The sequence below is a fragment of the Tachysurus fulvidraco genome, chromosome 6 (assembly GCF_022655615.1).
Source record: "Tachysurus fulvidraco isolate hzauxx_2018 chromosome 6, HZAU_PFXX_2.0, whole genome shotgun sequence".
Lineage (NCBI taxonomy): Eukaryota > Metazoa > Chordata > Actinopteri > Siluriformes > Bagridae > Tachysurus > Tachysurus fulvidraco.
In genome coordinates this window covers 19,345,031-19,360,899 of record NC_062523.1, presented here as the reverse complement: position 1 = coordinate 19,360,899, position 15,869 = coordinate 19,345,031, and the positions used below count along the sequence as shown (strand labels likewise).

The window sequence follows — 15,869 nt, the reverse complement described above, 5'->3', positions numbered from 1 at the left end:
GGGGTGACTGATTAGTGCCATGTGATTTTCTGGGGCTGAGGGGATGTGTAATTTTTGTTACTCTGACAGCAGTGTCTGCATAGGATATCTATTTTGAATGTTGCATACATGTGAATTCTTCAATAGGGGGAGCCAGGAGAGGCAGGAGAGGTGATCTATACAGGTGGATACCTTGGAGGTAACAGAGTATATCTTTTTTACTCCAAATGTTCATCGACAGCATTTCAAATTCTATTAATCAGAAATACATGTTTGTTTATGGGATCAAGGTCTCTGTTGCATTCAAAGAAATACCCTGATTTGTGGTTTTGACACAGTATTTTAACCCTGTGCAAATTTTCTTTTGCCGTTCCATTTGTTCATTTTTACCTAAAGACGGCCCACCAGGTCCCCCGGGAGAACGTGGGCCACCAGGGTCTGATGGTCTCAGAGGAAATAAAGGATTAATGGGTTTGCCTGGGTCAGATGCTCAGGAACCGCTAATAGGTATTTTGGCCCCTAAGTAAAGAAAAAAAATTAATACAAGCATTTATTGTGACTATTTGTTGACTATTATTGTTTCTATATTTCCAGAGTTAATTGGCCCTTTTGGACCAAAAGGAGAAAAGGGGAGGAAAGGTGATGTTGGGGAAAATGGTGTCCCAGCCACAGAACCTGGGCCACCGGGATTTGAAGGCCTACTAGGACCTCCTGGACCACCTGGACCACAACAATCATGTAAATATATAACAGTCATTGTATATGACATTTTGTGCATTTTGTTTTAATATGTATTGGAGCTAGCTTTTAAATAAGCTTTAATTCTAACTATTCTAAAAGGGAAACACTCTCAGATAGGAAACCATATATAAACACATACAGTATATTCAATACAAAGCTGAAACCTGTCATCAGTACTAGAAGATTGTGTTGTCAGTATGAATCTGTTTGGCCACAGGGGGTGTTGTTTTAAGAGGGCCTGAAGGGCTAAATGGACGTCCAGGAAATGCTGGAGTGAAAGGACAAAAAGGTAAGATAATTGACTATTGAATTTAGTCTTAAAGCCTTTGTTAAACTGTTCATGAAACAGTATAACTGTAGGATGAATATACATTACAATCATCATAAACTGTATTACTTACAGTAAATGTACCATTTTTTAGGTGACCACGGTCATTGTGAGTGCACTTTGCAAATATCCCCTCCTGGACCCCGTGGCCCAGCTGGTGATCAGGGTGACCGTGGAGTAGTAGGCGAGCAGGGTCAACAGGGTGATCAGGGAGACCAGGGAATCAGAGGCTTAATTGGTTTGGATGTTAGTTATCAGCATTACAGTCATGCTAGAAGATATGTTCCAGTCAACATCTTTAGTCATATTGTGAACCATTAGAAATCATAACTTATTTTTTTTTATCAGGGCTTTCCTGGGACAGATGGACTGCCTGGACCTAAAGGCTTGAAGGGAGACAGAGTAGAGGTTACAGAGAAAGGTATATTTATTATAATACTTTATGATTTTAGTTTATTTTATAGAGAAAAACTAATGTATAATTTGTGTGTGTTTCTACTTATGTATTTAAACAGGATCACCTGGAGAACCAGGAGACCCAGGTAGACCAGGTGAACGAGGAACTCAGGGCAGACCTGGAACTAGAGGAATAGATGGTCCTCCTGGACTTCAGGGTCTTCCTGTGAGTTTCTCATTAGCAATTATGAGCCCTGGTCTAATGTATTGATTTAATTGTATGTCTTCAGTAAAAGTACTAATAGTTAAGTGTGGAATTGTGATTGGTGTGAAAGAAAAATAGTAATGTGATGTTATGTCAACAAAAAAGGACTTTATTTGCTGAGTAAGCTGATTGTTTCATCTTTTTATGATAATCAATGCTCTCTCCTGATGGTAAGAGTAGATTAGGCCTGCCACTGTAGAATCGCTACAGTCTGTGTTGTGCTGTTTGCAGGGAGAAGGGCCAGTTGGTGAGCATGGAGAGAAAGGCTACCCAGGAAGGCCTGGTCCACCGGGGTTCCCAGGCCCAGCAGGTGAACCTGGTCAAGTAAACGGAGCACCTAAGGGTGCTAAGGGCATCACTGGTGATGCAGGAACAGATGGTTATGATGGACACCCAGGCTTACGTGGTACTTCAGGTATGCACTCTGCCTTTTCTGCTTCATCTCATTCTTCCATCATTCTCATTCTTTAATTCCAATTTCTTATCTCTAATTTGATCTGCATTCTTTGCATTATCTGTTTACTTTTTCATTATGCTTAAAGTTATGGAATCCGCACTTCATGGAAACATTCATTCATTCATTCATTCATTTTCTACCACTTATTCGAACTACCTCGGGTCACGGGGAGCCTGTGTCTATCTCAAGGCAGGATACACCCTGGATGGAATGCCAACCCATCGCACGGCACACACACACACACACACACACACACACACACACACACACACACACACACACACACACACACACACACACACACACACACACACACACACACACACACACACACTCTCATTCACTCACGCACTCACACACTACGGACAATTTTCCAGAGATGCCAATCAACCTACCATGCATGTCTTTGGACCGGGGGAGGAAACCGGAGTACCCGGCGGAAACCCCCCAAAGCACGGGGAGAACATGCAAACTCAACACACACAAGGTGGAGGCGGGAATCGAACCCCTAACCCCGGAGGTGTGGGGCGAACGTGCTAACCACTAAGCCACCGTGACCCCCTTTCATGGAAACATGGTGATGAAATTACACATTTAACCTTACTTTTGCATTTAACGTGTGAAGGTTTTCATTAAAAAGGATTCCATGAGGAATTTTCCCTGAAAATTCAAAGAATGGTCATTTAATTATATAATCTCTGCTGCTGATTCAATTGCAATCAGCTCCTGTCTGTCTGTATCTACTGTGGTGTTATCTGTTTCTGTCGGTCATCATCTCTTGCTTGCCATTTGAAGGAGACTGTAGTCTACAAGGAGAAGGAGGCGAGTGGATTACAGCAGGTATCTAGATCGGTGACAAGTCACATTCCTTCATAACTCTTCTCTGTCTTAGTGCCTTACTGCATCACAATCACTTATTTACTCACAGTCACTGTTAATGCTTTGCACATTATTAACCTTCACCATATTAGATTTTATTGACCTACAAATATTGTTGTACACACTATATTGTTATGTGCTTTGTTTCACACTTGGCAATGAGTCACATGTTATTTGGGCATGGCCGTACACAGGGGTTCCCAAACATTTTGAGGAAATTACCTCAAAATTTCCTCAAAATGAGTTTTATGAAACCCCACGGACAATTTTATAATTTAGGAATTGCATGTTCGATTTCTTGTTGTCTATTTCATCAATATCATCAAGGAAGGAGCAGAGGTAGAGTGTATTTTATTAGTAGGTATTTTTTTATTGCTTGGTTCCTATGCTAGTGCAGCATGTCATCATAGAAAAAAACAATAAAATTTTAATTTACTATTGTAGCTTGTTTGAATATGAAACCCTGTAAACCTAGTTTGGGAACCCCTGCTATAACATGTCAATTGTTTTTGTTGATGGCAAATCAGGAAATCAGAAACTCTACTTTGGAGTTTATGTTAAGGCTTTGAATTTATTTCCTTGCCGTGACATATTTTATGGTCCTGGTGTATCCCCCAGGAGATTGCACAGCAATAGCTGGACCCCCAGGGGAGATGGGTCCCAAAGGACAACCTGGATTGGAAGGAATGCCAGGTAATATTTTATAATACCTATAATAGACATAATTTACTGTTAGCTATGTTACAATATTAATAATCACATTGTAACCCTTTATACAGACTTTGTCAGATGAATGTCTTTTTTTTTCTAGGACCTCCTGGCCTAAAAGGATTTCCAGGAGATAAAGGCATTATAGGAACTAAAGGAGTTCAAGGAGACCAGGGCACTGGAGGCCCACCTGGTCTAATGGGTGAGCTGAATATACAAGGGTTTTGACCTTACATACACTCAGCCATTCAGGTTGCTTTTTAAAAAAAATACTATGTATACAACTTTTTGTCTGCCTTTCTTTGTTGATCTCATGGTTTTCTTTACAGGCTTTATTGGACCTCGTGGAGACTTAGGCACTCCTGGACCAAAAGGTCTCAAAGGTTATTCTGGTATCCCGGGGAGGCCAGGACTTGATGGTGATTTTGGAGAAAAGGGTCCTAATGGTGAGGCTCTAGGAGCATCTCCTGGGCCCTCAGGTGAACCAGGGCCACCAGGACATCAGGGGATAAAAGGTTCTCTTGGAAATCCTGGCACAAGTGGATACCCAGGTGAGAAATACGAATGAGCTTATCTTTTTGATGTTAGTGTTTTCTCTGGCCTACTTCTACTTTCTAGCTTGGGTTTTGTGAACATATACTGTATATAAAACTGTAAATTTTAACTGTGGTACACTATAGGCATGGAGGGAATGCCTGGAATGATTGGATTCAAAGGTGAATCAGGTCCCCCAGGATTAGAAGGAGAAACAGGAAGGCCTGGACCAGCAGGACTATTTGGTTTCCCTGGGAAGACTGGTTACTCAGGACCCCCTGGACCTGCAGGCCGCACTGGGCTACCAGGTTGATTAGCAATATAATCTGAATCTCTACCTCCTTAGAGAGCTCCTTGACCTGTCAATACCATTGGAGAAAAGAACAGTCTGTTCATGATAGTGATATAATCTTTTTGCTGTTCATCAAAGGATCTAGGGGGGGAACAGGCAATCGAGGAGATGGTGGTCCTCCAGGGCCATTTGGAGTAAAGGGTGTTAAAGGTGAACCAGGAAGTGATTCTGGGCAAGGAGATTACGGACCACGGGGGGATACAGGAGACCCCGGACATGTTGGGCGGGTTGGTGTTCCTGGACTTAAAGGTCAGAAAATGTTCACATTACAAATATCAAAAGTCAAACATATGGCAAATCGTATGTGCAGAATAAGGAAAACATGACAGTTCCTCTTTTGGTATTTAAACATTGTCACAAAAACACTCAGTTGATGTAACTGGATATTGGCATGTATTGTTTTAAATTGTTTTTACAAAACAGCTTTCAGATTGTTTCTCCCATAGCTGAGTCGTTCCTCTAGAGGAAATTATTGGACACAACTATGGTCTGATTTAAGTTTCTGCAACAGAGTACCTATAAGCATGTCCAGGCTTTATGCATGGACAAACACATAAGTGTCCATCTTCATACTTGCTCTTTTTTGTTTCTCCACTAGAGGACAGTGTCACATAAACTAAACCAAGAAAAGGGAAAGCAAAAAAGCCATCTCTAAACTAAAAACGTATTATAAGTGAAAGGAGTGAAAAACAGAAGGCAATATAAGAGTATCTTTGTTTTAAGGAAAAAAGATTCCTTGCATTGTTAATTATAATCCATGTAAATTTTCAGTGAAAGCATTTCTGAAATGTTTTCATGCATCCTTTTTAAGCAGATTAAACAAAATAATCACTTTAATATTACATTTATATTGTTTACTCTTGACATTTATTTGGGAGAATATAAACCCAGACACGCCTCCCAGCTAATCAGTCAGCTTTTTCCTGAAGACCGGCTAATAGACGAGCACAACACAAGAGAAAGCCCATGAGCTTCACACATCACAGACACAAACCAGTCTTTGCATCATGACACAGACTCACAAATATGCTTACACACATCATAAACTAACTTTATCGTTCACTATCAATTTTACAGCATGTGTTTATGGACAAGAAGGACATTATTGTGTTTCATTTGAAGATCAGAATTTGCCATATGGGTAGTTAAACGCTCTACAGATGAGTGACATATAATGGACAATCAAAAATAAAATATTTTAATAAGGTTTAAGGTCACCACAAACTACCATAACAGCCTAAATATACATTCTACACATACGCATTTCTACACACTACACAACTGTGCTAGATGAATGAACAGCATCCAGTATCTTCCTTCCCATGTAGCTGTGATCATTAAAAATGTCACATCTGCCCCAATTCCAGCTCACATGACCCTTAACAAAATTTGTTGTTTAGATATTTATCAGAATTTCTCTTGTGCATTCCAGGTATAAAAGGCCCTCCGGGCATGGCAGGTTTCCCAGGTAGTTTAGGAAGGCCTGGTCCAAAGGGCCTTCAAGGACCGAAAGGGCCAGAAGGAATGCCAGGCCTACAAGGAGATAAAGGAGGCATGGGCCAATATGGGCAAAAAGGTTCTTATTTTCTCTTATAATAATGAAGACACGCACTTCAGACTGTTTTCTTTTTATGTATCTAATTCTGTCTTGGAGGTGAGTTTTTTCCTGTGAATATTTTTTCCTGTGATCAGGTGAAAGAGGAGTTATGGGCCCTGCAGGTAAAATGTCTGTCGTAGAAATGGCACATATGAAAGAGGTTATGAAAGGTGAAAAAGGAGACACTGGACGTGCAGGAAATCCAGGTTTCACTGGGCCCCGAGGTAAGTACTCTTATCTTATTTGCTGTTATTCTGTGTATGGAAGTAAAAAGTGATATTACATTTTTAATTATAAAATCATTAAAAGACATTAAATATCTAATTTTGAAAATGAAAGAGCATTACATTCATGATACTGAAATATATAATGTATTCAAGTTCAAGCGTACATATTAAAGCGTATATTTAAAAACAAGGTTTTAATAAAATTGAAAGATCTATATTATCTTTAGTCTCTAAATGTTACTATATCCGTAGAAATTGTTATAGTATATGAAATTGAAACTGTTGTAGAATTTCTTTAGCCAAAGGCCCTGGGAAAGTTTTTGTCACTGAATAAATAAATCCTTAAATGTGTGTAATATAAAATTGTTTAATCAATTTGAAGCTGTTGTTATAGTAGGTTCACAAAGCTCATCTATTAACAGTGTCTCTGTACACTGTGGAGTATTGTCACTTTTGTCTGTTGGTAGACATTTGTGGGCTACATGTTTCTATCACAAAATTAATAAAACTAAACTAATATAAATGTACAAAATTTGATGTTTCGGATGAATCATAACTCAGTTTCTTGTTAAAACACTCTAGGCACCAAAGGATTACCAGGGATTCCAGGAGAAGAGGGGCATCATGGATTACCTGGGGATCCCAGCAATATAAAAGGCCAACGAGGACTGCCTGGAGCTCAGGGACTTCCTGGGCAGAAGGGAATGCCAGGCCTCAGTGGATCCCCAGGAATTCCAGGTTTTTTTGGACCAGGTGGCAATAGGGTAATTCTTTACCTCATCATTTACTGATTTAAATATGTACATGTTTAGATTTGTTTTTTTTCTATAGGTTGTTTGTGGTATTGAGATTGTTTGTAGTCAATACTAACTTCAATATCCTAGGGAGAGAAAGGACAACCTGGTGCTTATGGAGCAAAAGGAGAGCTTGGAATCAAGGGCTTAAAAGGTAATATTGTAATGTTAAATATTCCATCCTCAAGTTCTGCTTACACCATTTGTACTTCATTGTATTTTTGTACTTTTATAATCTTAAATCAAAGACCGATGTACTGTATGGTACAATAACGTACAATAACAAAAGCTCATGTTCTGCTTCAGGTAACCAGGGTGACGTTATCGATCTCCCAGGACCCACAGGCCCCAGAGGGGAAACTGGGCTGCCTGGACTATTAGGTGATGCTATAAAATATCTAGTTATTTCTTAGAAAAAATGGTTTCTAATCAATAACAGGTGTGTGTGGGATGATACTGGGGATGTTTTATTCACATGCATTGTACTTTTGCAGGTCACAAGGGTTTCCTAGGTGAGACTGGAGTAAGAGGAAGTCCTGGTTTTGATGGTATTAATGGAACCAAAGGGACTCAAGGTGAACCTGGAGAAGAAGGGCCACCAGGTAAGAGAACTCATTCATAGTGAGTAACTGTGCCTAAAAAGTTATTGGTTTTTGTTTTCTTCTGTGTTCGCGCAAACAGCAATATATGGTTGAAATGACAATTAAAGCTTCTTGACTTGACTTGACTTGATTTGACACACAAAGAAATTATGCACAAGTGGATCTCTTCTTTTCTGTTATCAGGTGCTGATGGCCAAAAAGGCTTTCAAGGAATCCAGGGCTCTAAGGGCTGGCCAGGAGTGCCAGGAGAGGCAGGGACCTCTGGTAAACTAGGACATCCCGGACAAATAGGTATGTTTAATATAATAGTGGGATGTTACCTAAATGTGGAATCAATCATTTTATCATTACTTTAAAACGCATTATTGTGAGAGAAGTTATTTCAGGTTATCACTCTATTTTTTATAAAATTATAATGTATTAGAACACGCATATTCATTTAAACCTCATTTAAGTTCATTATTTTAAATTATTCAAGCTGTGCTGTTATGAAAATAAAAGTATATTGCAGTATAAAAAGTGTATAGATAATGTTATCAACTGGTCATCATGTGCTATATAGTAGTGTTAGCATAGTGCATATTATACATATACACTATATAGCATAATGTTGCATGTTCTACAGGAAAGGAGATAGATGAAAGATATCTGATATGATAAAAAGGAAACATTCCTCTTTTAAATCATCTTTTAGAAGTATTAAGTAGTCAGCATCTACATTGAAAAATGTTCAACCGCCGATGAGAACAAAAATTACACTGCTTCTCATTTTTAATATTTGAAAATAATAATAATAATAATAATAATAATAATAATAATAATAATAATAATAATAATAATAATAATAATAAATAAAATCATTATGACCCTCAGTAAGTGCACTAACTATGGGGTGAAATGTGACGATAAAGTTGTTTTTTTTTCAGGTTTTCCTGGCTTTGTTGGGATTCCAGGATTGCATGGCCTTAAAGGTCAAAAAGGCCTTCCAGGTGTTGCAGGTAGTTACTTAAAAGTAATCTTATAATTATTGATGCACCAAAAATTATTTTTTTGTCAGTGAACACAGCCAAATATCAGGAAATGCTGAAGACTTAACTGAACTTAACACATCCAGCACCATCACACTGAACACTGGGGGCCCCCAAGGATGTGTGCTGAGCCCCCTTCTCTTCACCCTGCTGACCCATGACTGCACACCATCACACAGCTCCAACCTCTTTATCAAGTTTGTGGATGACAGGACTGTAGTGGGTCTCATTAGCAACAAAGATGAGACAAACTACAGGAACGAGGTGAGACGCCTGGCTGGGTGGTGTACTGACAACAATCTCTCTCTGAACGTGGAGAAGACGAAGGAGATTGTTGTTGACCTCAGGAGAACGCACACTCAGCATGCTCCTCTGTCCATCAACGGTGCCACTGTGGAGAGAGTGAATAGCACCAAGTTCTTGGGTGTGGTCATCACAGAGGACCTCTCCTGGACTGGAAACGCAGCAGCACTGGCCAAGAAATCACAGCAGCGTCTCTACTTCCTCCGCAAACTGAGAAGAGCCAGCGCCATGCCACCCATCATGCACACCTTCTACAGAGGCACCATTGAGAGCATACTATCGAGCTGCATCACTGTGTGGTACGGTGCTTGCAACGCATCCTGCCGGAAGACACTACAGCGCATAGTGAGAGCAGCTGAGAGGATTATTGGTGTCTCTCTCCCCTCCCTCCAGGACATTTACGCAACCCATCTCACCCGAAAAGCTCTCTGCATTGCAGGTGATCCCACCCACCCATTACACAGCTTCTTCAGTCTGCTGCCATCAGGGAGGAGACTGCGGAGTCTCCGGGCCAGGACCAACAGATTGAAGGACAGCTTCATTCATCAGGCTATCAGGAAGCTGAACTCACTCTCAAACTTGCCTCCACTTCTCTTTTCTGCCACAGGCTCCACAGATCTATGAAGCCAACACTCCCCTTCAGATCCCACATCCCCAAGGACCTTCCACTCCCCCTCCCACTAACATAAGGAAACATGCACCAGTCACTTTGTGCAGCATTGGTCTGCCTATTCTCCACTGCATCTACATATGCTTTGCACTTTATTTAAATCTCATTGCTAATATTTTGCACCTTGGGACTGAGAGAAATACATTTTCGATTCTTTTTTGTGTATATACTGTACATGTGAAAGAGTTGACAATAAAGAAAAACTTGAACTTGAACTTGAAGACTGAAGACTCTCTTGGTCTTCTCCCATTCTGTGTTAAACAGAAAGGCAAACTAACCAAGTGCAAACACTAGCTTATATTTACATACCTGGGGACATACAGTAGCACTCCCATCCAAAGTTGTTGTTGTATGAGTAACACTTTACCAAACTAGACTGGTGGCAATCATGTTATTGAAGTGCACACACTTACTAAATTCAGTAAAAAATGGGGAAAAAATTCTTTTTTAATTAAAAAAAAACTGTCTATTATATAATGTATTCTAACATTTATCATAAGAATTTGTTAGCCAGTTTATTTTATGGCCATAATGTATATGCTTCTTAGGTCTTGACAATTGGGGGATACCAGGTGAGGATGGAGAAAAAGGTGAAATAGGAGATCCAGGTATTCCTAACACAGAGGCTGGGGTCCCTGGAGCTTATGGCCTTAAAGGTTTAACAGGAGATCCAGGTGGGTCATCATATAGCACATATATACAATCTCTGATTTTCTTCAATAATTTGAAAGCTAAAATGTCTAGGCATAAAATGATGCCTTTTCATAGGTGATCAGGGTGAACCAGGCCCTCCAGGATATCAAGGGCCCCCAGGAGCACAAGGAATTCCTGGCAGAAAAGGTGGATCAGGAGACAAAGGGCTTCCTGGTCAGAAAGGCTTTCCAGGTAAAGTGCTTAATATATTGGTTCACAATAATAGGACCAAGTGACCAATTAGCACATATTTTACAAATTGGTCACAACATCATCAGCATTATGATGGTGCATAGTCTGTTGTGGTGCGATCAGCCTTTCTAAACCTCTTTGTGTTTTTTTTTTGTTTAGGTTTTCCCGGAGCCACAGGTTTTCCAGGTTTTCCATCTCCATCTGGGATTAAAGGAGTTCGCGGTACTGAAGGGGAGGTCGGAACCTCAGGACCAAGAGGTCCACAAGGGGACATAGGAGACAAAGGATTTCCTGGACAGCTTGGTGTGTCAGGAGAAAAAGGTATGGCCCCAAATACTAGAAATTCAATGTGCCTCGTTACCCTTTGCTCATAATTTAAGATTATTTTTCTTAAGATTGTGCTTTAAATTGTATTATCTTATTAGTATTGTATGCAACCCATTGTTTGCTCCTGAAGACATTCGAGAACTAGATTAGAACTAGGTTTTTTCTGTGCCTGATCTTTAAAAAAAATGGGTTTCAGGAATAAAGGGTGCCATGGGAAGGATGGGTGTCCCAGGATCACGTGGTGTACAAGGTGATAGAGGACTTACTGGATCTAAAGGGGATACCGGGCTACCAGGTATGTAAATATTATCCTTATTTCTTAATTTTAAATTAGAAAATGTATATTAGCCAAATTCCCTGTAATTATCAGAGGTTTGTATATATTAAATATAACTCAGACACTATGTATCATCACCTCCTTCAGGCCCACCTGGCACCCCTGGTGCCAGAGGACTCCCTCCAGTTCCTGTGAAGATACAAGGGGAGAGAGGACCCCCTGGTCCTCATGGTCCACAGGGACCACAGGGACCGAGAGGAAATGTTGGCACTCAAGGACCCCCTGGGGATCCAGGTAAATGAATTAAATAACAATTTAAAATATTGAACAATCTATTATATTTTAGCTTTAAGGAATAAGCATTTACTATAATATCATTCTTGTCCAAGGTCCTGTGGGACCACAGGGGCAAAAGGGAATGCCAGGGCTGCCTGGAACACCAGGAATTCCAGGTGTTCGTGGGGATATCGGGCCAATGGGACACCGGGGACTTCTGGGCCTAGAAGGTAAAGCTCACAGAATTCTGATATAATTTGACGAGTCAACAGGTTAAAGTGGCACGTCAGCAATACATCCTGGATGATTTTAGTATAATTAAGTAGTATCTTGCTTCTTGAAAAGCAAGATTATAGTAAGTACACTGCACTGCTGCTGTAGAACAGTGATTTTAGCACAATGTCTGGACATGGTATATAGGATTGTTATGCATGAACCTGTAATATAAAAGGCTGTAATGAACAAATGGAAAGAATTTCTAATTGACTAAATGTGATCAATATAAGTTTCTTTATGTAAATTAAAAATTTGTTCACATTTCAGGAAACCGAGGCCGTCCTGGTACTACTGGTCCCACCGGTATGCCTGGACGCAGTGTCAGTGTTGGCTACCTGCTAGTAAAGCACAGTCAGTCTGATCATTCTCCAATGTGCCCTGTGGGAATGTCCAAGCTGTGGGATGGCTACAGCTTGCTTTATTTTGAAGGGCAGGAGAAAGCTCATAATCAGGACCTTGGTACGTAAATAAGACTTAATCGATATATCAGAAGATTAAGACTAAAACTCTGTTTGTGAACAGTCTTGGATCCATTTTCGGTATATACTTCCAACCACATTCGGGTTCTTTAAGAACATTCTCTACTGTCTTATCCAGGTCTGGCAGGCTCTTGTCTCCCTCGTTTCAACACCATGCCATTCCTCTATTGCAACCCTGGTGACATATGCTACTATGCTAGTCGTAATGACAAGTCCTATTGGCTTTCTACAACTGCTCCCATTCCCATGATGCCTGTGGAAGAGTCAGATATAAAGCCTTATATCAGCCGATGTTCAGTATGTGAGGCTCCATCTGTGGCTATAGCTGTGCACAGTCAGGATATAACTATCCCACAATGCCCTGCAGGCTGGAGAAGTTTATGGATTGGCTATTCTTTCCTCATGGTGAGTTTATTCTTATTGTTACATGTTATACTGTAATTCCACACAAATTGGTTATACACAATATAAATACATGTAAAATAAAATAACAATTTGCCATTAGTATTATTAATAATTTGTAATGGCCTGTATCATCATGTGCACCATGTCCAATAATTTTAGAAGTTTAATGTAAATGCAGAAATGCAAAAATGAGCTTGGGAGTTCTGGCTTGGGGAAAAAAACAGCTTAAACTTTGTCTTTTCTACACAGCATACGGCAGCTGGAGATGAAGGAGGTGGTCAATCCCTGGTGTCTCCAGGCTCGTGTCTTGAGGATTTCCGCACCACTCCTTTCATTGAGTGTAATGGAGCTAAGGGTACATGTCACTACTTCTCTAACAAGCATAGTTTCTGGCTGACGTCCATTGACCAGAGCTTCCACAGTTACCCTGAGTCAGAGACTCTGAAGGCTGGACAGCTACTCTCACGTATCAGTCGATGCCAAGTCTGCATGAAGAACCTGTGACTTGTGTAAACTTTAACTTGGGGGTTTGGCCATTTTCACATTTTTATGTGCAGTCCATTACAGAATGCTAAGGTAAGCTGTAAAGGTCACTTAGATATCATAGTAACCTTTAAGTCCATAAACCAAACAGGACTGCTGAAATAAAGCTTGTTAACAGCTCCTAATCACATACATTATATACTGCATACTTTTACAACATCGTGGATGATGCTCAGATTTTATTACTATGTACCCCTCCTTGTGTGCCTAATGACTGAAGAGATGTAAATGTGTCGAGGAGAGAGGTCAAACAAGCATCAAAACAATTTTTTATCTTTACTCATGTTACATTTGAAATGGTGCTTTTCCTAACTTATTACCTCACTCATCAGCGTGATTTGTATAACTGATATTACCAAGAACATCATACAGCAGAACCAAAGACACCCATATTAATGCACTGCTTCCCTTGTATTCCTTTATGTATGACACTTCCTGTAGCTATTAGAATGTCTCAGTGTGACTTACACAATAGCAAAATGCATTACACTATCAACTATATGTCTTGTGTTGGAACGGTCTGAGTAACACCTCAAATAAAGTGTTGCTTGACGTATGTTTTTTTCATCAGGTAATGAACTTTGTTTTACTAACACTGTTCTGCAATTTTTCTTTTTGTTTTGTGGGGAAATATTTGCACTTAAAATACAGTATGTCGTCATTGTCATTATACTAAGCTTTCTCAACAGCTGAGTATAAGCATGTCGCTTATTACAGTAGTACAAGCACAGAGAGCTGTCTTTGCTGACCACAAGCTACAGTTTTGCATAGTGGAGTTCAGAACATCATGTCTTGCTGAATGAGGATTATAATTCATTTGTTTTCTATTCTGTTACATAGACTGCACTGATTTACATAATGATAATTGTCCAAATATTTAATTCTATTTCTTGCACAACAAAGACATAAATAAACAGTATGTTTCCCATAAGAATTCCTTCTTAAAATCTGACATTTAATGATTAATAGACCGGATTCATCAGGTGAATGACCACATTTGTACTTTGCTCAGCCATGCATACTATGTGCCTTCTCGGATTTATATGTCTAGATTATAGCCTTACCTGACAGCTAAAAGAAATTAAACATTAGGTTGTTGAATTGAACATTTACAAGTTAACAGTGTTGTGTGGAATATGTTTCTGGACCATGCTCTGATTGATTGTGACTGTTAGCATTACTGAACAAGAGCAAATTAAATTCTTCTGTTACATGTTTGAAGTGTTTGGTGATTTGTTTTCGCATACTTTCCAGGACATGATTGTTTATGATTATTGTCTATTACAGATAACTAAGAATGTTTTGTTGCATTTTGGTTTATAATCATAGCTACTGCTATATGTGTAAAGAATTTGTTTAAGATAAGAAAAGAGAAATATTCAACACCAAAGTTGCCTGACACTGACATCAACTGAATTTTTTTTTTCTTTTATTCCTAACCTATTACCCATAAAAAAAATGTAAAAAGAAAAACATAATGAATATTATTAAGAGTATCATTAAGAGGCAGAGTGGTGCAGCAGTTATTACTGTTACATTTACATTACATTTAAATTTACAGTGACATGACATACGGCTAAGTATGGTGACCCATACTCAGAATTCGTTCTCTGCATTTGACCCATCCAAAGTGCACACACACACACACCGTGAACACACAACCGGAGCAGTGGGCAGCCATTTATGCTGCGGCACCCAGGGAGCAGTCGAGGGGTTCGGTGCCTTGCTCAAGGGCACCTCAGTCGTGGCCGGCCCGAGACTCAAACCCACAACCTTAGGATTACGTGTCAGACTCTCTAACCATTAGGCCACGACTTTACAGTTCCATGGTCCCTGGTCCAATCCCAAACTCAGGTTACTATCTGTGTGGAGATTCTCATGTTCTTCTCATATCCTTTTCTGTTTATGTTTCCGAAGGCTAAGTGAAATAGGCATATAGGCTAGAATAGCTCTGCTGGCATTGCCAATATGTCTGAATGAATATGTGAATGTTAATACACACCTACTGGCAATAGGTGCTGAATTTCAGTGGTTAAGATGTTGTCTTACTATTCTGAAAATGGTGAGTTTGAATCTCAGCATGCCCAAGCTGCTACCCCTGGGTTCCTAAGAAAGGCCATTAACCCTCAATTACTCGGCTGTATAAATGAGATAAAGGTAAACTGCTCTGTATAAAAGGCATTTGCCAAATGGCATAAATGTAAATGAATGTGTCCCGAGATGCACTGGCATCCTGATAAGTGTGTATTTCTGCCTTACCCAGTTTTCCTTGGATCGACTCCAAATCCTCTCAGTAGTACAATTACTGTAGGTGAAAGACACTATTTGGATCGCAAAAGTACTATACTGTATGTGGACAATTCCCATCCATATTTGGCCCTTTTCTAATCTGGTGCCACAAAGTTGGAAGCACACAACTGTATGGATATACTGTAGATTTAAAATGTCCCTTCTCTAAAATGATGGGACCCTTAAACCTGTTGATAATGCCCCATGCACAAAGTGAGGTTCATAAAGACTTGGAAAAAAAATTATGCGTCT

The 15,869-nt window shown here is 39.8% G+C and overlaps 1 protein-coding gene across 3 annotated transcripts in view; it reads left to right on the top strand.

Annotated features, from left to right (window-relative positions):
- Nucleotides 1-14,545, top strand: part of col4a2 (collagen, type IV, alpha 2) — a 59,698-nt gene extending 45,153 nt beyond the window's left edge. The window contains exons 18-48 of one of the 3 annotated variants that reach the window (XM_047814515.1): nt 127-178; nt 376-486; nt 574-717; nt 938-1,009; nt 1,143-1,294; nt 1,397-1,469; nt 1,564-1,670; nt 1,941-2,124; nt 2,962-3,006; nt 3,664-3,738; nt 3,857-3,955; nt 4,083-4,304; nt 4,434-4,595; nt 4,718-4,888; nt 6,072-6,215; nt 6,332-6,460; nt 7,046-7,227; nt 7,348-7,411; nt 7,564-7,638; nt 7,752-7,859; nt 8,043-8,150; nt 8,786-8,857; nt 10,409-10,468; nt 10,629-10,745; nt 10,905-11,066; nt 11,269-11,367; nt 11,497-11,643; nt 11,739-11,855; nt 12,169-12,360; nt 12,499-12,785; nt 13,035-14,545. In XM_047814515.1, the coding sequence (XP_047670471.1) occupies nt 127-178; nt 376-486; nt 574-717; nt 938-1,009; nt 1,143-1,294; nt 1,397-1,469; nt 1,564-1,670; nt 1,941-2,124; nt 2,962-3,006; nt 3,664-3,738; nt 3,857-3,955; nt 4,083-4,304; nt 4,434-4,595; nt 4,718-4,888; nt 6,072-6,215; nt 6,332-6,460; nt 7,046-7,227; nt 7,348-7,411; nt 7,564-7,638; nt 7,752-7,859; nt 8,043-8,150; nt 8,786-8,857; nt 10,409-10,468; nt 10,629-10,745; nt 10,905-11,066; nt 11,269-11,367; nt 11,497-11,643; nt 11,739-11,855; nt 12,169-12,360; nt 12,499-12,785; nt 13,035-13,289 (3,987 nt within the window). In that variant the 3' untranslated portion in view covers nt 13,290-14,545. Of the gene's footprint in view, nt 1-126; nt 179-375; nt 487-573; nt 718-937; nt 1,010-1,142; nt 1,295-1,396; nt 1,470-1,563; nt 1,671-1,940; nt 2,125-2,961; nt 3,007-3,663; nt 3,739-3,856; nt 3,956-4,082; nt 4,305-4,433; nt 4,596-4,717; nt 4,889-6,071; nt 6,216-6,331; nt 6,461-7,045; nt 7,228-7,347; nt 7,412-7,563; nt 7,639-7,751; nt 7,860-8,042; nt 8,151-8,785; nt 8,858-10,408; nt 10,535-10,628; nt 10,746-10,904; nt 11,067-11,268; nt 11,368-11,496; nt 11,644-11,738; nt 11,856-12,168; nt 12,361-12,498; nt 12,786-13,034 lie in introns of all 3 variants that reach the window. The other 2 variants (XM_027164727.2, XM_047814514.1) reach the window with 2 other exon arrangements.
- The last annotated feature ends 1,324 nt before the right edge of the window (nt 14,546-15,869 follow it).